General features: G+C 44.2%; 1 protein-coding gene and 1 long non-coding RNA gene across 3 annotated transcripts in view; one reads left to right on the top strand and one right to left on the bottom strand.

Moving 5' to 3' along the window:
• The window catches only part of LOC147139143 (uncharacterized), an 85,611-nt gene that overhangs the window by 52,412 nt on the left and 11,096 nt on the right, over positions 1-22,103 (top strand). Inside the window, exon 3 of one of the 2 annotated variants that reach the window (XR_015089042.1) lies at positions 7,661-7,865. The exons of the other annotated variant lie outside the window; for it this stretch is intronic. This is a non-coding gene — a long non-coding RNA (uncharacterized LOC147139143). Of the gene's footprint in view, positions 1-7,660; positions 7,866-22,103 lie in introns of those variants that run through there. 2 annotated transcript variants of the gene reach the window in all.
• LOC147139144 (uncharacterized) lies at positions 6,237-14,658 on the bottom strand. Its single transcript, XM_086047797.1, has 3 exons — positions 14,212-14,658; positions 8,633-8,741; positions 6,237-6,324 (listed from the first exon to the last, which is right to left on the bottom strand). Exons 1-2 carry the CDS (start codon positions 14,439-14,441, stop codon positions 8,633-8,635), a joined length of 339 nt encoding a protein of 112 aa, XP_085903923.1. The 5' UTR covers positions 14,442-14,658; the 3' UTR covers positions 6,237-6,324.

Genomic DNA, 22,103 nt, shown 5'->3' with positions numbered 1-22,103 from the left:
AATTTGTAGCCTAATCTGACCCTCAAATCCAGTCTTGACTCCAATATTTGAGATCCAACATGTGGTTTGAAAGCTTCATTTGAAAACACAACACTTGAAACCCAGAATTAAGACTCTATCCCTGCTTTGGAACCCTAATTTCAAACCTTAACAATGAATCCCTGATTTGAAATCCTAACCCTTGTTTAAAACCAAATTTGACACCCTACCCTGGCTTGAACCCCTAAATCAAAACCTCTATCCTCATGTTAAACCATAATCCAAATTTGAGATTCAACACCTGCCATGGCTTGAAACCCTAATTTGAAACCCTAATCTTAATTTGTAATCATAGCCCTTGTTTGTAATACTAAATTTGAGACCTGTCTTGAAACCCTAATGCTAATTTGAAAATGTTGTCCTTGTTTGAAACCCCAACAAGTCTTGAGACCCCAAAATGTGATGCAATCGCCTTCCGATCTAATGCTATTCTCTTAGTGCCTTACTACTTCCAGTTGCTTCCTCTCTCCCACTTTCCATCCTTTTTTTTTTTTTCCACCTCTGGCGACCACTCCTTCCCAACCATCCATCCATCCATCCGTGCATCCATCCATGCGTACGTTCATTAGGCGCCGATCACGCGCGCGCCACCACGTGACAGCGGCCCGTTTTTCCCCCCCCACACCCCGTAACTGTCATTTCCTTTTCTATCTCCCGTATGACTTGTTAATCCGTGTGAATGCGCGGCCGATAATGTTTTTTGGGCCAAATAACACGAGAGGAGAGATAGACTCCCAAGGACCAAATATCTTTATTGCTGGGAGGATAAACGGATTATGTCAGCCATTTTGCACTGCTGACAGCTTTTCTTATTAAGCGTTTTTTTTCTTTTTTTTTTCTTTTTTAATCTGCCGCTGGAAGAAATGCGGGTTTTATGTCACAATAAAACGCTGGTCACATCTAATGCTGCCCTCAAACAAACAGATTGCTCAAAGCCGGGATAGGAAATAAGTTTAAAAAGAGAAGGAGGGTGGGGGATGGAGGGTTATTGGGGGCCTCATACACAATCAAGTGAGGAGGAAAAGGATTTCAAGTCCTTCACACTACTGGCGTCTTCCTTTAAATGTGGATTATTCTTTTGCTTTTGTTTTTTTGTTTTTTTTCCACCCTCATTGTAGCTGCTGTGTGTGTGTGTGGTCGTAACCCCTTCGTACTTTATAGAAAAGTGAAGTCGCTATGCACTGAGCAACTGGCCACCCACACTCTGATGTGCCCTTCATAACCCCCCCCCCCAAGAAAAAAAACAATTGGGGTGTGGACATTTTATTTTGGTGGGTGGGGGATTATAAACATGTGTCCGCCACAACAGTGGACCACCGCATACTCGTGTATCGGCACTCACGGATTCACTTGCAGATTTTTTTTTCAAAATCTTTTTTGGGGGGGGGTTGTTTGTCTTTTTTGGGGGGGGGGGGGGGGGGGCAACCACAGTAGCGATAACCCCTGATTTTAAAATGTCATTTTGACTTGCATTGAAAACATGTGGACCAATGACTTGAAACCCTCAAAGCCATCGGCCTGATTTTAAACCCCACCCCCATCGATAGTGAATTCCTTTCTTGAATTGTTGCATACCGTGAAGCCTCCTCCTGTTTGCACTCGCAGTTAAAGCGTGCCATTGCCTCGTATGTGCTGATTGGCCGGGAGAAGTCACATGACTCTCCTGCCGAAGTTGAGGCTTCCAGTCGTGGTTCCCTTCCTCACTCAGGTTCCCACCGTTGATGTCAAGCGGCCGGAATGAAAGATGGACGAAGGTGGCGGACGGGGTAGGGGTGGGGGGGTGGGGGGGGCGCGGGGGTGGTCCGCCGGGGGTCTCGACCAGGCCGGCGCTGGTTAACCTGGAGGGGCTTTGGAGAGCCTCATTTCATGCTTCTGATCTGATGGCTGAATTAAGCATCACCCCCCCCCCCCCCCCCCTAACGCCTTACTCCTCCCCCTGCGGCAAAGCCAACTTACCTTCATGTCTGGACAACATGAAGCAAAGAGATCACAGCAAGCAAAAGACACCTGAGCACATATAAGAGTGCCTTATACTTTGGATTCATGCGCTACACCATTAGCATTTAGCATCCATCAGAAGGCGGAGTCATTTAGTGGAGAAAAGACTCCATATGATAAATCATGCTGCTCTGTTGAGGACTTGCACTTATTATCCTTATTATTCGTCAAATCTTTTTATATATTCTTTATTTCACGTTTTTTTTAAATATTCATACTATTGTTGGCAGTGTGAAGTAAACACATTTCATGAGATAATATATTCTCCTGCCATATTTTTTCACTTAACCCGTGTGACCAAAAAGTGGGTTAAAAAAAAAAAAAAATAAGTAAATGAAAAAAAAAAAAAAAAAAAAATACAATATAGCGTTAGATTATATTTTTCCTTGCAGGTTTGTAAATGGATTTTGGCTTGTACACAAACTGTACAGCTGATGTTTATTCAGGGAGGTGTGATTGAGCGTGATAGCGTAGGTGTGCGGGCGTGCGTGTGCGCGCGTGTGCGTGAGAGAGTAATAGTGACATCAGTGCAGATATGGAGGCAGACCTGGATGGTGTCACATGTCATTAAAGCATCCAAATACAACACAAAAATAAAAAAATGAAAAATAAACATACATCTTGCCGACACTGTCGCAGGCAAGTAAATAACCTTGCATTACAAACAGTATCCTTCTGCATCATTATGCAATATATTCTTACGCAGCACTATGAACTCTTATGTATCACTATGAAGTCTTATGCATCACGATATAACGTATTAGTCGGGGGCGCCATACATCATGTTGTATCTAATTCATGCAGTTGAATGCATTCTTATGTATCTTTATGGAATATCCTCAGAGAGCCTTGATGCATCCTTATACAAGTACTATGAGCCCTTTATATGACCGTATGTGTCCTTATGCAGCCCTGTAGGAGCTCAGGCATCCACGTGGAGCATAATTCGGAGATCAGTGCATCCTATAGAACCTTGAGGAGGCAAAAAAGCAGTCAGTCAGGCTTGGAAGAGCCAAAAAGACCTTAACATCCAAAAGAGCAGACTTCCTGATGATTTTCAGACGGCTTCTTCAGACTTCTTTGTGGGTCGACCGCCAAGCAAATGTCGTCTATGTTGCTAAGTAAAACTAGCTTCGGGGCTTGAATTTTCAAGTTTGGAAATCAGGCAGGTTCGTTTTTAAGGCGCCCCTGGAAATGGCCAAGATGACCTTAACAAGGCCGCTTTGAACCAAAATAGCGCATCTACTGTGTCTTTTCAGATATGGTCTCTCGGTAGTTTTTGTCGGCCCAGTCATGATAGACGTGTCTACCAAATTTCATGCACCTGAGCAAAACTGGACTCCGGGGCTGAATGTTCAAATTTGGTAGAAATTGGAAAAAAAAATCCCAAGGCCAAGTTTGGCTTTGAAGGACCCTTGGAATTGGCCAAAATGACCTTAACTTGGTCGCTTTGAACTAAAATAGCAGACCTTTGTCCTTTCTGCTGATTCTAAACTTGTCTACTGAATTCGGCACCCGGACTGGTTTGTCATTGACCTGGGAGACCTGTGGAAATAGCAACATGACCAAAACCTGTCCACTTTGAAGCAAAATAGCAGACTTCCCCTGTCGTTTTAGCCATTGTTTCTTGAGACTTTTTTTTTTTGACAGTGTACTCATAAGAGACATGTCTAGCAAATTTCTTGTTGCTAAGTGAAACTGGCTCCTGGTGCTGAATTTTCAAAATTGGGGTCTTATCAAGTTTCCTTTCTCATGACAAGTCATCAAACTTTGCCAGTAAGCTCCAACACAATGACAAAAAGGTCATATGGCAAAAACTGGCCGTACTATCGGCGGTTCAAGTTGTGAGACTTTGAAGGACACCGTCAAATGGTCCGTTCAAACTCGAATGGCAGAATTGTGAGTGAACGTTGACTTCTCTCATTGCTATAAATGCCTCATTTGTTTGCGATGTTGTTCTAATGCCCCGCGCCATATTGCTTGTTTATTTGCGGCGGGGTTATGAAAGCGATTAAAGCGGGCCATCAGTCTTATCTGTGAATAGGAAACATCAAGAATTAGCGCCGGTCGCTATCATTAATAACAATCCGGCTCGTTTTCCCCCTCACACTTTTTTTTTTTTTTTTTGCATATCATTTGCGTGTCTTGTAATTGTTGAAGTTTGATTAAACGCGGCCCCTAGTGTTTACGTGGCCGCCATATGTTGATTTCCATAATCATCAGGGCGTCAGAGGGTGAGGTGGGGGCCGGGGGCGGGTAGGGGTGTCTCGTAGATGCGCGTTGATTGCATCTCGCCCCAACTTTGCCAGTTTTTCCCGGCGACCTTTTAATCTAGCGCTCTCAGAACGTCGCCATCTATCATGCTTGTCACTTTGAAGCGCCTAATCTCGCCTGAAAAGTCTTTACAAGTGTGCGCGGATTACTCGTGCAATAATTAATCACGTTCGCGTGAAAACAAATTTTTGTTTACGTGTTTGGTTTTTCTTCTTCTTCTTCTTCTTCCCGCCCTTTCGTCAACCCCCCCCCCCCCCCCCAAAAAAAAGAGCAAGGGGAGGAAGGTGAGCGGTGCATCTGCATAACGTTAACATTAATAAACAAGCAGGAACACGGTTTAATTTGTCACTCAAATGATATTCTGGTTTTTATCTCGATTATTTTATGTCTTAGAGGCAGAGTCGTTAATTTGATTCGCCAAGACGTGCGACTTGTTGTTACGGCATGTCCCAGCAAATGTTTTTCACGCATACAACATTTGGTAGAGTTTCATTTGCTCCAGCCTTGACTTCCTGCGTTAAAAGCGTGAATACCACAAATGGTTTTACGTTTATATGTTTTTTACGTTTATATGGTGACCTTATGTTTATACGGTTTTAATTCCAATCAAATAATTTCTTTTCAATGATTCCATCCATCCGTTTTCTATGCTTCTTGTCCTTTTTAAGGTCGCTGGGAGTTGGAGCCTATGCCAGCCGACTTTAATTAAAAGGCGGATTGACCCCGGACTGGTCGTCAGTCAATCGCACGGCATATATTGAGCGCGGCAACCGTTCACACTCACATTCATACGTAGCAGGTACGCATGCTAACAATGCATCCGAAACAGGTTCAAAATTAAAATGAAATAAAGTGTTTGAAATGAAATAAATGTGTGTCGTTAAAAGCAAATGTAAATATTTGTAAAACTAATTTAAAAGAGTTTATTTACACAGTAATTTATAATTCATTGACATCGTAGAATGAAATGAGGTGAAATTTGAACATCTGTTTTTCGGTTGTTCCGGTTTTGTTTTTCTACAATATTTGGGGGGGCCTTTTGTTGTCACACTTTTCTTACACCGGCTCTGTTTTTGCATAGTTAAACAGTCTAAAACATGAACGTAGGAAGCTTCCCTTGCGTTGGCTTAAATAACTGTTACATTCAAAAAAGATAATATGTTGAATTATAGTTAGTCCTTATTAAATGTATTCTTTTTCATACTTTCTGGGTGTCTGGGATGGATTAGTTGGATTTACATTTATTTTATTTCCTGCGGGAAATATTGCTTTGGTTTTGTGTGACTTGGTTTTAGTCTCTTTGCTCAATTATATTTTTTATGAATTTATTCAAAAAAATTTTGTTGCTGTATATTGCTGCTTTATATTGTTTTTTTTTTCTCAATTTAATTTGAATTAGAAAAAATGAATTTGATCGAATTTTTAGAAATGTGTTGTGTGTAGTTTGAAGTAACTGGTCTCCATGTTTTTACTTAAAAAATATAAATATATATACACATTTTAAATATAAACAAACATATTTAGATTCCTTCATTTTCATTTTTGTCATGATTTTGGTTATCTTCATTAACGACATTTAAGAGTCCAAATATTAGAAACGGCTTTCAATATAATGGCTTCTGACAGGATCTCCTCAAAGTAAAAAAAAAAAACGAGGAATAAAAGAATATATTTCAACCCCAATAGCCCCCCCCCACCCCCTCCACCCCCACCGAAGAGCCGCTCTGCATGAAACACACACAGAGCGGCCCATTGAAAAGCATTCAGACAATGAAGAAAGGGAGCTCCTCCGAGCTTTATTAGATATGAAGATCGACAATCAAAATCAATTTCTGCCCCCTTTTATGCACTTTAAATGACAAAGCGGGCGGCGTCCATTCAGCCATTGTAAGCGGCAAAGTGATTGGGCGGCGGCGCCGGGCAGGACGAGAGCCGCCGACACTTTGTGACCCGCCGGGGCGGATTGGAATGGAATGCCGAGCGGACGGATAATAGACGGCCACTTAATAGCGCCTGTTGAGGAGAGTGGAATAAAAAAAAAAAAACAAGTTATCTCATCTCGTCTGTCGGCGAGATGATGGGTCGCCGGTTCAAACCGTTTCCCCGGCGAGAATACTAAGCAGGCGAAGGATCGGGCGGATGGCAATTTTGCAGTTTTTGTGCTCGGCAAAACAACAATACACTCGCCGTCAGCTCAAATCAACACACAACAGACTGGTCGCCAGTAAATTGCAGAGAACATGCAATGAACAATGGACTGGTCGCCGGTCGATCCAGTTGTCGGTAAAAGAGACAACGAATGGACTGGTTGCCAGTCAAATGACAGGGAACACATGAGGCTCTATTTTGAAAAATGGCCAAAAAAAATAGATTTTTGTGCTGGTGCAAGCCTCTTAAAGCGTGTTTGACAATTTGGCAGGCTATACTACGCCAAAGAAAACTAACCTGATGTCAGATTTTTTGGGGGCCTTAAGTATCGATGGATGGTATCGGCAGCCTCCATGATATGTCCGATAACTTAAAATAAGGCCAGTCTCGGCCCGATACCTGGTAACGGTAGTCAGCCTATCCCGAATCAAAATAAAAGTGAATGAAAATTATTTTTGTGCACAGTTTGTGTGAGACCAAAATCCGAATAGAACAGCTGAACTTTATTTGGGGTTCATCAGTCACTCAAAGGTTGCAGGTGTGTCTTGATTCCCCTTTAACTTGAGTGCGAGTGTGATTACGTAATTCTGAACACAGCGACATCTGGAGTTGTGAGGGTGTGCACACTTGTGCAACCACATGATTTCACTTGTCTTTCTTGACTTCTCGAGATTAGATTTCTGTTTTGATACACGCGCGTGTCTGTGTGTGTTCTACGTTGAATGGAGATATCGGAGTTTAACCTATTCATAACGAAGTATGAATATGATGGGAATTATTATATTTCCATTTTTATTTTCAACAGCTTCTGTTGCTGTTGTCTGATTGTGTCCTCTTGTGCCCTTTTTGTCAATTTGTACGCCTCACAACTCAGCCGAAATGGCAGCATGCTAACTCAATCTGCATGAATTAGTGTCCGCGGCTAATTGTCTTGCCCAAATAATCCTTTTTCGTGGGTCTCTTTTTTTTTTTTTTTTTTTTAGGCTTAGAAAATGCTTAATAAATAAATAACTGAATACATAAATGGAGGGTGTTGTGAAGGAGGCGTCGGGGGAGATGTAGTGCAAAGGCGCGATAGCGGCTAAGCTAGCTTATGACATCTTTGTTTCCGCGCGGTCGTCTCCGGAGCCGCCGGAGGATTTCTGGCAGCAACCCCTTTTTTTTTTCTTTTTTTTATTTCTTTTTTTTTTTTTAATTGCAGAGGTCGCCACCTGGAGGTGTTGCTCACTATCGGCGCATCAGAGGAGCCGGAGAACCAAAAAACACTCTTCCCTATGGACACCATAGCCAAAACAACAACACTTTTTTGTTGTTGTTTCACGCACATTAGTTCCACATTTCAGGCCTTGAATGCCACGTAACCACTCTCTCATACACTGGCGATTTCTCCTTGCAGTGAATTTATCGACACAAATACAACACTTTGAGGCCCTGAAGGTTTCATTTCAAATCTACGTGGGCCTAGTCCCCAGACGATCCCATGGCACAAATAGGCAGACAATGGACTTAGTTTCTAGTCAATCCCGTGGCACGTGTAAAAAAAAAAAAAAAAAGTTTGGACTGGTCGGGGCGTTAATCTCATGGCACTTGTAAATAAACATGGGAATGGTTGCCAGACAATCCCATATATAGTGTGTGTGTGTGTGTGTGTGTGTGCCTGCAGGACTGGTCGCAGTGACTCGCCGTAAACGTATTGATCGACGGCGATAAACGACGTCGGGACCTTGACGTTTTTAATTTCTTTGAAATCCTCCGCGAATTCCCGTTCGGACGGTGGCGCGAAACAATCGGGCGCCGGAGGAGGGCTCAGGAAGATATTTATCTGCTGCCATTCATCCATCTTGTTGCGTGTGCGAATGAACAAACAAGTCCTTTTCATCAGCGCCCGATCATCCGTCTTGCATCAGTGGAGTAAAGGTGACGCACCATCACCCAAGGTAGAACACATCGACAGTGCCACGCAGGCAGTTGAGCCTAGTGTGAGCCCGATTGAATGACCAAACCAACCAAACATTATCAGTGGAAATGGAGGGAAATGTCAATATTTACTTTGCATGTCAATTTACAATAATCACACCTAAGCGCTCTTCCAGTGGCCCTCAAAATTTTAAATTCGGGACTACTGTGCTCCTAATCCAAAATGTTCATCGGAATCACTGTTGTGTAGGTGTACCTAATGAAGTGTCCATTGGACATAGTGCTGCTTGACGCTTCCGGAAGCCGCTTCCAAAGAGGCTGCCTGCCGTTCACTCCCAGCTTCCACGGTCAGGCCAGTCGCTAGCCTGGAGAGAGTGAGAATCAAAGAGGGTATTAGGCAAGCGGGGTTATTCCCCACACTTTGCTGCGGGCTGCCGCTAATCTCTGCGCCTTTCTGGAGAAACGAGGTTAGTTAAGCATTTTAATGGCCCTCGCCCTGTGATAATTAGGCCTGCCCCGGGGGGAGCTCCACTTGAGCCACTCGGGCCTTGAAATGGAGCCCGGCGTGCGCACACACACACACACACCCACACACACACACACGCAATGATCCTGAACTAATTCCCTGAGTAAATATTTTCTCTCGTTCCCTTTGCGGCCTCTTTCTCCTCAAACGTGTCTTTTTTTTACTCTTTCCCCTCCTTCTCTGCTTTTATTCCCATAAGCTCCACCAGTTTAGGCAAGATGATGACGGGACTGTACCATTTTTTATTCGGGGAGGGGCGGGGGGGTTCGCATGGTATGGTGGAGCATTTTGTGCTTATGCTTGCTTTTTTTTTCTTTTTTTTTGGGGACGTATTAGTATGAATTTTAACTCATTCACTGTTCGTGCCGAATTTATTTGTCTTTTCACAGTCCAGCCATTCAGTCCCGGGAATGTATTTATATATTTTTAATTTTTTTCAAACGTTAGGGTAAAAAGAGTCTGAAAATGTCTGGCGGTGAATTAATTGCAAATTCACTACAGTAGGTGGCAGTGACACGCTCATTGTCGGAGAGTGCACAGTTTTTGTTTTTCTTTAATGTTAATAAGGTTACAATGTTATGCAGAGGTGTACTTCTAACCATTTTAAAGACATATTTATTGTAGCAGCGGAGAGTTGGGGGTAGCACAAAAAACATTGCCTTCCTTATGGGGTCAAAACAGAAAATAACTGAGAAGCACTGATTTCGAAACCAGATTCAGAATTCACTTAAAAGGGTCTTTTTATCAAAACTGGTCAGCAGCAAATTGTAATCAGAGCTGGCTTTGTGCCCCTAAATGTACTTTTGATGCCGATTTCAAAAATGTCTATTTTCTAGCACGCCACGATTTTTCAGAGATTTATTTATATACCTAATTTAGAGCTAAGACGTTTCAGGAAAAAAAATCCACCTTTTTCTTAATCGAGCCATAATTGATAAATACAGCACTACTAAATATATTACTATTTTACAGTTCATCTAGTTATTGGTAGGTCACTTCCACTAAGATGAGGGGACCACACCATTATTATATTCTGAAGAGGGGTACAAAACACAAAAACATTCCAAGAACAAACCGTTGGTGTCTCATTTTTGTTAGTACGAATTTGACTTTTTGGGATGATACCTAGATCATCCACGCTTTTATCCGGATCCTCAACAAAGTTCCTCCCATTGCCTTTTCTGTTGACAAGCAGCACTCTACACAAATTTCCATTTCCTGCTTTTCTGTTTGAGATAAAAGCGACATGACACGGCCTTTAACATTTTCCCTCACAATCACTCAACACTTTCTCCTCTGTTGTGCCTTGTCTGACTGGCGTGACCCTTGAACCCGGGATCCCGCAAAGGGACCCCCCTGACTGACGGAGGCTCTGGTCCTGGAGGGGATGGGGAAGTGTCAGAAACATTGTGGGGCATCGCAGGAACCCCCCCGAGCTACAGCCGGCATTGTTCGTCGCCACAAAAGACAGACGCCGCCTTGGAAGTGCGCCGCATCCACTTGAACTCGCTTGATTGGTCTTTGTGGACGCCGCTGTCGGAAGACAACCTCATCAAATATTCATGAATGCGCGCGTTGTACTCGAGACCTCCTCGATGGATCCCACTGCAAGGTCTGCCATTGTTAATGAGACGGCTTCAATGGCTTCTATTCCATTGCGACTCGCAGTGATTGACAGGCGGACTGACCAATGGCCGGATGAAGGCCGGGTCACGTGTTCAATCAGTCCTCGGCATGTGACGTGTGGCTGAGTTTGTCTGCATGAAGACATGACCCAACGATCTTAATGACTGGCACGTTGACCAACCGGCGCCTGCATGAAGACGGAAGGCGTTCCTCAAGTTGCGTTCGTGTCCGTTCTCACGTCCTGCGATGAAACGCCATCAGTGAAAGTCGAAAGTACGGACCACGAACGCGGGGAAATACCTGGATGTTGTTCTTGTCAGCTAGCTTAAACCAAGGATGCATCGGTTGGATACTTGTGAAGGCTTGGCTAGGGAAACATTCCAAGATGCAGTTCGTGCTGCGATTACGGAAATCTGTCGGAGTCGGGGGTGGAAGTTAACAAGCGCGCAGCCGTTCCAGTCTACAAAGACATGTTCTTAGGAATAAGGTTCTTGGAAAACCGTACTTGACGAGTTCACAAGACCTTACTCTACATGACCAACAAATCCTTGCTGTTCTACTAATTGACATTTTTTTTTTTGTTTGTTTTTTTTTGTGCCTATTTCACCAACCAGAAATTTCCGACTCGTCGATATATCAAATATTACTCTGGCCGCTAAGCTAACACGGAGTAGTGTGTTTACTGTATTTCATTCCAAGCCAGCCGTCCTGAAAGCAAAGAGAGGTGCGTTTAACCGCTCCATCAATCACACGCTGGCCCGCAAATGTTTTGCTATTAACATCTAATTACTCCACACTGATAAAGGAGCAAATAAATCAAGTTCCCCCTGTTGATGAACTGCAAAGTGTTGATAAGTAACATATTGAAATGTGGCTTTTATGTTAACATCCCGCCACAGACATTCAGACCATCCATCAAGGGGAGCGCGCGCTTGTCCTCAATGTTGGGAAAACATCCGTCTTCCAGCTGGGAGGCTCGTCCTTGGGATTCATAAACACACACACACGCGCGCGCGCGCGCACTCCAGACAGCCTCAGTGTCAGAGATAAATGACGGCTGACACCACGGCCCGGAGTGACGGCGTGGAGCTACTTCCTGCAAACGGTTCCCGCAGCTAAACAAGCGTGCGGGAAAAGCAGCGCGACTGACTCGTGCGTCAAGCAAAACGTCCTCCGAACAAACGCGGTCGGACAGGAAGACTTGACGAGCGAGGACCAGTCTCACTCTATTCTTCTGAACTGCACTTGGACTTGGACTTGCATTTCTCAGTTAAGTGATTCCTTTCCTGTTCGGATTCCGACCAGGAAGTGAGTCACTGGTCAGTCCTGTGACGCAGACTTTATGCTGCTGTTGGCCGATCATTAATCTCGATATGATTCTGGTCAAGGCTCGTAAAATGTCCCCTTTATGAAAGACTTTTTCCATCCAGGATTTTGTAAGCGTACTTTGAATTGCAGTTCTCTTAAAGAAGGAACTCAAGGCAAAACATTTTAAATGTTGCAATATGTGTACCCCGACTAGTCCAAACACGGTATTCTGATTAATATTGCGTTCATGGAATAGGAATTTGACATTTTGAATCCATAATTTTCAGCGACGTAAGGCTGCTGCCATTTTGTCCTGGACCGCCCTCTGCTGTCGACTGAAATTGATGTCAAAATGCCCTCGGGCTCGCATTGCAAACGTCACGTTATCAAACCTAGGAAAACGGGCGGCGAGCTGTGACATTCGAGGGCACGTTGCAGACGTTGGTCAGCCAACATGCCAAACATTCGATATGACACAAAATATTAGTCGGTCAAGTGACCCCAAATTCATGCAGGCGCTGGCCAGTCAACATGTCAATCTGGGACTGTACCACTTTGAATTGTGATGTACAAGGTATCAATAAGAGAAAAGCTTCACATAAGTCTGACTTTTCCCAACCATGCTAAGAATAGTAGTGGTAGCGTTTTGTTTTTCTGCATAATCATGTCAACTGACAATTTCTGATTAGTGAAAGCCTTTGAAAAAAAAAAAAAAACCAATCTGCAGCTTTAACCTAATCTGCACCAAACTCAACAGGTTCAGCGGAAATGTCCTTTTTTTTTAAAAATAAATGTCATCCTCCCGACACACACATCAAGCTAGCGCGTTAGCCTCACCTCTGGCCTGCCTGTGCGTTCACATCCTTTATCCGGCGCCGCGTTGCTCTCGGCCCGTCCTCGCCACCCCGCTTTTTTTGCCCCGTCTCAAGGCCATGAGACTCGCCCTCATCCCTCAGATTTACGCCCTCCCCCCCAGCCACACACCCACCCACGCTCCAAGGCAGGCGTCTACTGACCCTTTGTGGCACCTTTATCACACGGACTTCCTCACCGTGGGCTACTTAAGCGCGGCGTTAACTGCAGGTCCTGCGGGTGCTGCGAGTGTGTGTGTGATTGTGCTCCGCATTGAGCGCCGAGATGAGGATTAACACCGACACTCGATAAAGGGGTCAGAGGTGTGCGCTGATTATATGTGTGCGTGTGTGTGTGTGTGTGTGGAGGGTGCAGGTGCGAAAAAGGGGTTTGGGGAGACATGGCTGCAAGGTTGAGGTGAAATAGATGGATAAGGTTAGCCAAGTTATCAGACAGGAGCATCACAATCAAGCTGTCAGCTCAATGCCTGGCCTCTCTCGCTCACTGTCTTTCTGTCCCTCTCGCTCGCCGCCTTCCTTTTGATAAACGCGGGAATAGGATTACAATTGGGAGTGGGCCCGGGGGCATCCTGTTTGACCCCGGCAAAGACATTTTACATACCAGTGTACTACAGAAACAGACAATATAATGGTCGTCGTGCGAGTTCACCTCATTAAAGCAAATGCTGTTACTGTCAGTCCGCATTTTGTTATGGAAATCACTGAACGCTAGGTCATAATTTTAAAAAAATTTTAAAAAAGAGGCCACGTTGCTCAAACGGGTCGAGAGCGAGCGAAAAGACTTTGCAGATAACTGCGATCGTTTGACGTTGTTCTGCTGATGGCTCCGGTGGCGTAGCGCTCCGGCTCACGCACCGGCAGTGGAAGATAACAGACAAGTCCGACATTAGCTGAAAGCTAACGTCTTGAGACTGACCCTGATCACCGCTAGCCCCAGTAGAGTCATGTTAGTTATGAGGGATAAGGGCAGCGGCGCAAGGTGACGTTTTATCGGCAGATCATGTCCAACAATTGTGTGCTGGCGACAACTTAATCCATCATAGAATAACAAACACCATGACTCTGCACTGTGTTGTTACTGTCATAATTAATACTTGCTGGAATATGCCAGCCACGGCTCGTTGAAGCGTAGCTCATGGTGAGTGATATTCTTAATCATATTTTTTTTTTTTTTTTTTTTTTTTAATTTGAGCAATTTAATTCCCTTATCACTGTTATTTGGCTAGTTGAAACTACAAGCTTGTCCTAGGCATTGAATTAAGTTTGACTCTACACATTTTTGTTCATTTGATTTTTGTCAGGCAAGCAAAGGACACACACGCACACAAATTAATTGGCATAGTTGTTGTAGTGGTAGATTATCATATGTATATACTCGTTTCATTGTGTCTGGGAGGTGCAAACTTGTTTTGGCTGCGAGCGTTCATTGTCTCGCCGCAATAGGATCAGGAACAGGAAGAGAACAAGTAACAACAAGTGCAAACACCGACACACTCATCTCACCGCCATTCTTCCCCTGGAACCCAAATCCCTTCTTTCCCTCTGAGCTCAGCCGCCATGTTGCCGGCTGGTCCAGCCAGGAATCCTGCCGGATAAAAAGGAGGCTCCGCCGCCGCCGCCGCGATGGCCCACGACGACGCCAGCGAGCGAAGCCAAAGCAAATTGCTCAGGGAGCCGTCGGTCCAATTGGACGGCGTCCCTCGCTGTGTAATTCCCACGCTGGCAATGGCCATGAACGCCTCAATCAAGGTGTAGGGGGGGGGGCTGAGTGGAGAAGACCAGGCTCATTTACATGTCCAAGTATGAGGGGAATTCCTCTAAGGGAGCAGACTGGCTTTGATGTCGGCATTCCCACTTGGATTTATGGCACTGAAATAGATGGTAATGGATCGCTCATCATCCGACCCGCCGTCACCTTCTAAATCGCGCTGAGCTTCAAAGAGACCTTCAAGAACCTTCTTTCACTCCTGATAGGGACCACAAAGGGATGTCGTAGACCAGAAACAATCACCAGGAAGTGATGATCTAGACAAAACTGTGGCGACCAGGAAGTGATGACCTGCTGCTGTCGACTACAAAGTAACAATGTAGACTAAGAAGCGATGACTAGGAAGTGATGATGTAGACCCGGAAACAATCACCAATTGGCCAAGTGACGACCAGGAAGTAAATGATGTAGATGAAGAAGTGATGACCCAATCAGGAAGTGAGGACCTAGACTAGAAGTTGATAACCTGAACCAGGAAGTGATGGCCTGGATCAGGAGGTGATGACCAGGAAGTGATGACCTAGACTAGAAAGAGATGACGTAGACAAGGAAATGATGACCAGGAAATGATCACCTGCATCAGGATTTTTTTTTTTTTTTACAGAAAATGACTGATGATCAGGAATTGATAACAGATCAGATAGACCATAGACCTCAACGTGATGAAGTAAACCAGGAAGTAATGCTTTCGACTATGAAATGATGACACTCTGTATGTAGATCAGCGAATGACGACATGGACCAGGAAATTATGCTGTAGACTAGGAAGTGATGACCAGGAAGTAGGAAATGATAATGTTGACCAAAAAAAAAAAAAAAAAACTGACGTGATGATACCGACCTCTAAATGATGACGTAAACCAGAACGTGATAACCAGGAAATGACAGACAGGTATGGGCTAAAATTCCCAGCTAAGTTTTTGTGTTGCACTTTGGAGGTTCCACTTCCTCACAAGAGTGACTGACTCCTCACGTCGGACTTTGTTGATATGAGAAACGCTTCCGGAAGAGTTCCAGGTGAGTGGCGAGAGGACACTCGCAAGGAGGAGAAGGAGCCACGAGGGAATGAATAAAAAAGATAAACAGTTTGACCTTGTGTTTCTGCCAATTTCCACCCTCCTTTTCCCCTCTTAGCCACCTCTCTTCCTTTGCGCCCTCAGCCCTGTGTCGGACCAATCCTTTTTGCCGGGATAAATAGCGGCGGTGTGCTTTGATAGCCTCAGTCCCAAACAGCCGCTCGCCATAAATAAAAGGAACTTTCTCCATTTTTTTTTTTTTTTTTTATCTACGCCGGAGAGAGAGAGAGAAGTTCCTATTAGGGTCCCCGTAGCCACGGGCATCTTCCTTATGCTTTGTAGATTGCCTGCTCGCTTTAAGGTGCTATTGAGCGTTCACCAGGACAATTACATGCCAGGACCCCCGCTCTCCCTCCACACCCCCCCCCCCCCAAAAAAAAACCCTGAAGGGAATGTCCCGTTCTGTGCCAGCATTGCATGAGATGTTGGGCCATGATACAGGGCCGTCCTGTAATTGTGCGCGTACGACCAAGCCCCCCCCCCTGTATCCCCCACCCCCCTTTTCTCCAGCGTGGACCGAGGGGGTCCGTGGTGATAATGGCTCTCTGAATGGAGAGTATCATTGCTCAGTGCCTGGAGTCAGACACTGATGCTAATGCAAATGGTTTTTACCCCCCGCCGCCAGACCCCCACGCCTGCAATAATGATAGCCCTCCAAACTGTATGTATGAAGAAACAGAGCGGAGGAAGTGTATAAATAAACACACACACACACACACACACACACACTCACCTCAGTGGAAAATGACTTTTTGTTGCCTTCGGGGGGAACTCAAGTCGCCACCTTCTTTTAACACTCTCCCTTCGGGGCCTCCTCTATTCCCTCTTGATACTTTTTTTTTTCATCATTTGATAACATAAAATAGAGATTTTTTTTTTCCCAATATTTCTCATCATCTAAAAAAAAAAAAAAAAAAAAAAAAATGTTTTTTTAGAAAGACTTGGCCCCGCAGACCAGACGTGTCAATCTCATTTCCCGCAGCCTCGCAACATCAACACAAAGCGCTGGAAAAAAAATAGAACAACAACACGTGTGTGTGGTGCGCGGGTTCAAGGCTCAACCTTTACAAGACACCGATAGTTGGCGGCGGGAGAAAACAGTTGTTTGTCTTTGGGCTAAAGCGGCTGTCTCCGAGGAGTGAGGGCCATAAATCTTAGGGCACATCGGGAGGAGGGCGGGAAGGCTGATCCGGCATCTTGAATTGGGAGGACCCGGGAAACCTTTTTTGACGACTTTGAAACGACTTTTTCAAAGATGTTGACTTAGTTGTTAAGTGGGCTGCTTTGTTAGTTTGTCATTAGTTGTTTTCTTTGTCCTGGTCAGGTTAGCAACTCGTCGTTCAATGCTTTGTATTTTTGTTCTTTTGTCATGATGAGCTCGTTCACGGTTAGTTTGCACAATAGTCGTTCGTTTGTGGTTAGCTCCTTTGTTCACAATGTGTTCATCATTGCTTTGTTGTTAGTCATTTAGCTCATCCTTAATTAAAGTGTCTTGGTGGTTAGCTTGCTTGTCCTTCAATTTTTTGTGGTTTGCTAGTTGGTTCATCGGGTTGTTCTTTAATTGTTTGTTGCTTATCTAACGTGTCCTTCGTGTTTGTTTAGTTATTCTATTGCCATCGATTTGTTCATAATTTTCCATTTTTATATTTGGCCTTTGCTAAGCTAAGTTTGTTAGTTCATCATTTCAAATGATGACCTAACAAACTGGTTAATCAGTTCACTCTTTCATTTGTGGTAGTGGTGGGCGATATGGCAAAAGTATCATATCACGTTCTTAAAAATAAAAATAAAATCACGATCATGATTTTATCATGATTCTTTTTTTTTTAACGTTTTTTTAGACTAATTTGCACATTTTGACAATTTTCCTCATGTTAAACATAAAACATATTTAAAATGTATATAAAACCCTAAAAGAAAAAAGATGACATTTTAAGCCAGCTAAGCTTTCTGAACAGGTTTTAATTGGAATAGTGCCAATTTTTATCAAAATGTGCACTGAACGTAAATATAAAAACACAGCTCGTAACGCGGGTCTAGGACTTTGAAGAGTGTTTTAAAGCCCTCGTTTTCCACAGTTTTAATGGGATATGTCTTCAGCGAGGTAATAAGTCACTGCCTCAGTTTCTTCTTTACACTGCTTGCTTGTTTTTTTCATATGGAGTGCCCTTTTTAAATGATTGTGTTACCGTGGGTTTTGCTAGCTTGGTGCTAGCAGCTGCCTCTAGCGACCATGTGTCTGATCTCCGTTTGCTTTGGCTGTCGGCGTAGTTTTTTGGGTGCTGTCTCCGCAAGTCATTAAACAGGTTTGTCGTGTTGCCATCTGACGTCCGAACCGAGTCTCTGCTAACTTTGCAAAAAAAACTGGTTTGCGCTTTCTCCTCCGAGGAAAAGTCAAACCAAATGGACACTGTGGATGTGGAGTTTTCTTTCGGGACCGACTCTGCTTTGTGGTGACTTTCCGCTATCGCTTCCCGCCATACCAAGAAACAGGGAGGCGGGGAGTGTCACGTACGCTGCACTGTGCGTGCTGCGATTGGTTGGTCGGGTATGCGTCAGCGCCTTTGAGCCGCCGTAGAGCTAAACTGCGTAGATTGTACCCTGTAGACGATCAAACGATCTTTCAGCTTTATGAGATCGTCAACACGTTAAACCCCTTAACGATCTAATATCGTCATATCGCCCGCCCCCCTTAATTTGTGGTTCGTGTGTTTGTCATATTTGCTGTTGTTCATTGCTCTATACTTCTTTTGTTTTTAGTTTGCTTTTCATTTGTTTATCCTTTCGATGTGGTTAGTTTGGCAGTTCATCCGTCATGTTTAATTTGTGGTTGTTAGTTGTTAGTTTGTTTGTCATAACTTTATCGTGAGTTTTTCCAATATTCTTGAGTTTTGTTGTTTGTCTTTCCATTTTCTTTCTTCATTCATTCCTGATTAGTTCATTTGTGCTTAGTTTGGCTGTTATTATTGGCCATTATTTTGTCTTTAGTTCATCTATGATTAGTTCATTTGTTTGTGCCTAATTTGTACGCTCGTAATTCTGGTTTGTTAGTTCTTTCCACCTTTGTTCATAAGTTACTTCTTGGTGAGTTAATTTAGTTAGTTCATTCACTGCTACTTTGTCATTAGTTTGGTTTTATTTGTGGTCTGTCCTTACTGTGTTTGTAGTTTCTTTTTTCACCCTTCATTCATGATTAGGTCGTTCATTCGTTCATCCTTCATGTGCTAGAGGTTAGTTCGTCACTCGAGAGTTTGTCTGTCCTTTGTTAGTGGATTGTTTGTTTCTTGTTTGCTCATCATTTCTTTATTTGTCCTTCATTCCATCTCCGTTTTTTTTGGGGGGGGGGGTGGTGGTTAGTTTAGGACCACGAGCAGCGATTAAAAATGTTGTCTGCCGGGTAAAGTAGTGTCTCTGAGGAGAGGAGGCCATAAATCTTAACGCCACATAGGTAGGAGAGCAAGAAAGCTGATCCGGGATAGGGGACGGATGCAACTGCAGACATGATGGACCTGCTGCTGGAGGCCTCGGACCCTCTCGGGGGTCTACTTCCACCTTAGAAGAGTTCATGGTCATTTTATTCATAGTTACTTCATTGGTCGGTTAGTTTGCGGTTAGTTAGGTCGTCAATGGTTTGTTTGCCATTAGTTTGTTCATTCATCCTTCATTTGTGGTGAGTTTCAATTTCCCTTCACTCGTGGTTTTGTTCATTGCTTGGTTTGTACTTATTTGGGGTTTAACTATGACTCGTTCAGTAGTTCATGCTCAGCTTGTTCGTCCTTTGTTTTAGTTTTGGGACGCTTCGTGCGTTTGTCTGTTTGACATTCATTCGTTGTTAGTCTGCCTCTGGTTTGCTTGCCCTTGGTTTGTCGTTGGTTTGTTCGTCGTCAGTTTGCTCCCAGCGTGAAAGCTGTAAAAAGCACACTTCATTCCCTCTTGACTTGGCGGCGCAGGTGAAAAAAAGGTCCCTGCCTGCTCCCGCCGACATTAAAGGATGACTATAAAGGGTCCGCCCTTCCCACAATGCCTTTTGTCACGTATGCGCCGCACGCTAATATGTGGCCAAAGTTTCACGCCGCCGCCTTTTAGCTAAGTGCTCTTAGCCGTCAGGTTGCGGCGATAGCGGCTCTCCGGCGGCCCTCCCTTCCTCCCCGGGCGGCGAGGCGGGAGAAGGGGAATAAAAGAGGAGAAAAGGGACGGGGGTGGGGTAAAAAGAAAGGGAAAAAAAAAAAAACGCGGAGTGGGAATTGACAGCCAGCTTGGAGAGCAGCCAGCGCAAGGCCTCCGATGTACGAGCGGGGATTTATTTAACCGGCGAGAAGAGAGGACGGCTTCACAAGCGACAGATTAATTCCCGCTTTTTATTCTCAAAATAAAAGCCACTTTGAATTATTAAGAGATAGCGGGATTAGAGGGCCTCTCTCTTTTTCCCGGGCCCGATCGACGCCTCCTTTTAATTTCCGCTTTATTGGAATTCTTTTTGAAGTGTGTTTTTTTTTCCACATGGACAAAAGGCGAGAAGAAGAGCGAGAGAAAAGCGGGCAAATATTAAATATCAGTTAAAGTGCCAGAAACATAAGCCGCCATTCTCCCACTGACGCCTCGCAATTATCGACGTTCACTCGGCGATGAGGCGGCTTCTGAATAGTCATGCCATGGAGAGCTACAAACACGGCCGCATAGGACAGGGTGAGGTGGGGGGCACAAGAAGTGATTGCCTCGGGGCTTCAACTGCCAAAGAGGGTTAAGGGCGGTAAACGATCTTTGACGGGTTCTTTCCATTGGTGACTACTGGGGTGGGGGGGGGGGGGGGGGTTGGCGTGGAAGTGACAAACATCATATTTTCTATGCGTATCGGGATGCTCATTATCGCCATCTACAGGACTGGAGGCCTTCTCATTGAATGTTTTCTTTTAAGGCAGATGGCAATTTAGGGGGAAAACCACTGAAAGGCTTTCTTCTGGTTCTCCATATGTTCCTTATTCTGATTCTTGTTCTAGTTCTTGTGGGTCCAGTTCTGTTTTTTCTTAATCTTCTGGTTTACCTTGTTCCAGTCGTTCTTTCGATTCTTCTTCTAGTTCTACAGTTCTTTCTGTGGTTCTTTTTGTGGTTAGTCTTGTTCCCGGTCTTCTATTGGTTCTTTTTATTTTATTTTTTTTTAATTATCATTATTTTGGTTGTTCTAGAATCTGCTTTGGTTATAGTCTTGTTCTAGTTCCCCTGGTTCAAGTTCTGCTTGTACTTGTTTTGGGTTAGCTGGTTCTTTGCTCAGTTCTTTGTATGTCCCTTGATCTGGTTCTTATTACGGTTCTTCTATTGGTTCTATTCCGGTCCTTCTATTGGTTCTATATCTTCCAAATCGAGTTCTACTTCCTCTGGCCTTGATCTGTTTGGTCTTTTTCTGCTTCAGGTTCTTCTGGAACTTGTTCTGATTCTTGTCACGACTGTATGTCTTCTGGTTCACTTGGTTCTTCTTAGAATTCTTCTTATGACTCTTGTAATTATTTTCTTTTGGTTCTAGTCCTTCTTGTTCTTCATTTGGTTCTTCTAGTCTACTTTTCTGGTCGTGTTCTAGTTAGTCTTGTTCCAGTTCTTCTTCCAATTCCTGTTGTGGTTGTGGTCATTTGTGTTCTAGTCAGTCTTCTACCAGTTAATCTGTTTGTTCTTTTAGATCTTGTTCTGGTTCTACCTCTTTTGGTTCTTCTACTAATTGCTCTATTTCTTTTGTCTTGTTTTACTTCTACTAGTTCAACTTGTTTGCAGATTTTTCTTGTGGTTATTCTGAAACTTTTTCTTCTAGGTCTACTTTATGTTTTGTTCTGATTCTTCTTTTAATTGTTCTGGTTCTTTTTCTTCTTGTTTTGGTACTTTAGTGTCTACTTCAAGTTATGTTTTTCCTTATTCGGATTCTTTTTATAGTTCTTGTTTTTTCCTCCGCTATTGGTTTAGCTTCAGCTATTTCACCATTTGTAATGCACATTATTGCCACCTACAGCCTGGGAGTGGACTCACACATATAGACAAAGACTTCTGACTGGCTTTTTGAGGCGTTTTAGCGCCACCCGTCGCATAGCATTGCATTACATTGCTCACACCAGCCTGCGTATGATGTTTTCTCCGGGAGACCGACATGTTTTGCTCTTGACCTCAGAGGGTGTAAGAAATGCTTTTTAAATAATGCGGACACATAGCTTAACACATAACACGCTTCACGGCGTATTTGCTAGCCTGGCGAGCGGCGGGGCCCCGGCGGTTCGGTACTGCGCCGCGCTACCGAGCGTGCGTGCGGCGCCCTCTCCAAATCTCGGCAGCCGTAGGAATTTGATTGTGCCGGAGGATTCTCCCGCTGTCAGGCGAGCGCGGCGTAATCTCCGGCGAGTCTTTGTGCGGGAGGATTACCCGGCAAAGTGTTAGCACATATTTACAAGTACGCAGCTAACTCTCAACAGGCTCTCTCCTCCTGCATCCATCGGGCCCGGACGCCGCCAAGCTAAGCTAAGCCTCGCTTAACATCGCAAATCAAGCTGAGATTTAGGACATCTCCAGCCAAATCT

The sequence above is a fragment of the Filicampus tigris genome, chromosome 12 (genome assembly GCF_054856515.1).
Source record: "Filicampus tigris isolate MCC_2025a chromosome 12, RoL_Ftig_1.0, whole genome shotgun sequence".
Taxonomy (NCBI): Eukaryota; Metazoa; Chordata; class Actinopteri; order Syngnathiformes; family Syngnathidae; genus Filicampus; species Filicampus tigris.
Note: the sequence above shows the minus strand (reverse complement) of the source record. Positions and strands in the feature narration are given on the sequence as shown.

Excerpts from the sequence above, each read along its gene's own strand:
- LOC147139144 (XM_086047797.1), bottom strand. The coding sequence starts at position 14,441 with ATGGCCATTGCCAGCGTGGGAATTACACAGCGAGGGACGCCGTCCAAT. Across the intron at positions 8,742-14,211 it reads GTTCCAGGGGAAGAATGGCG|GCTAGCGACTGGCCTGACCG; the intron begins GTGAGATGAGTG and ends CACTCTCTCCAG.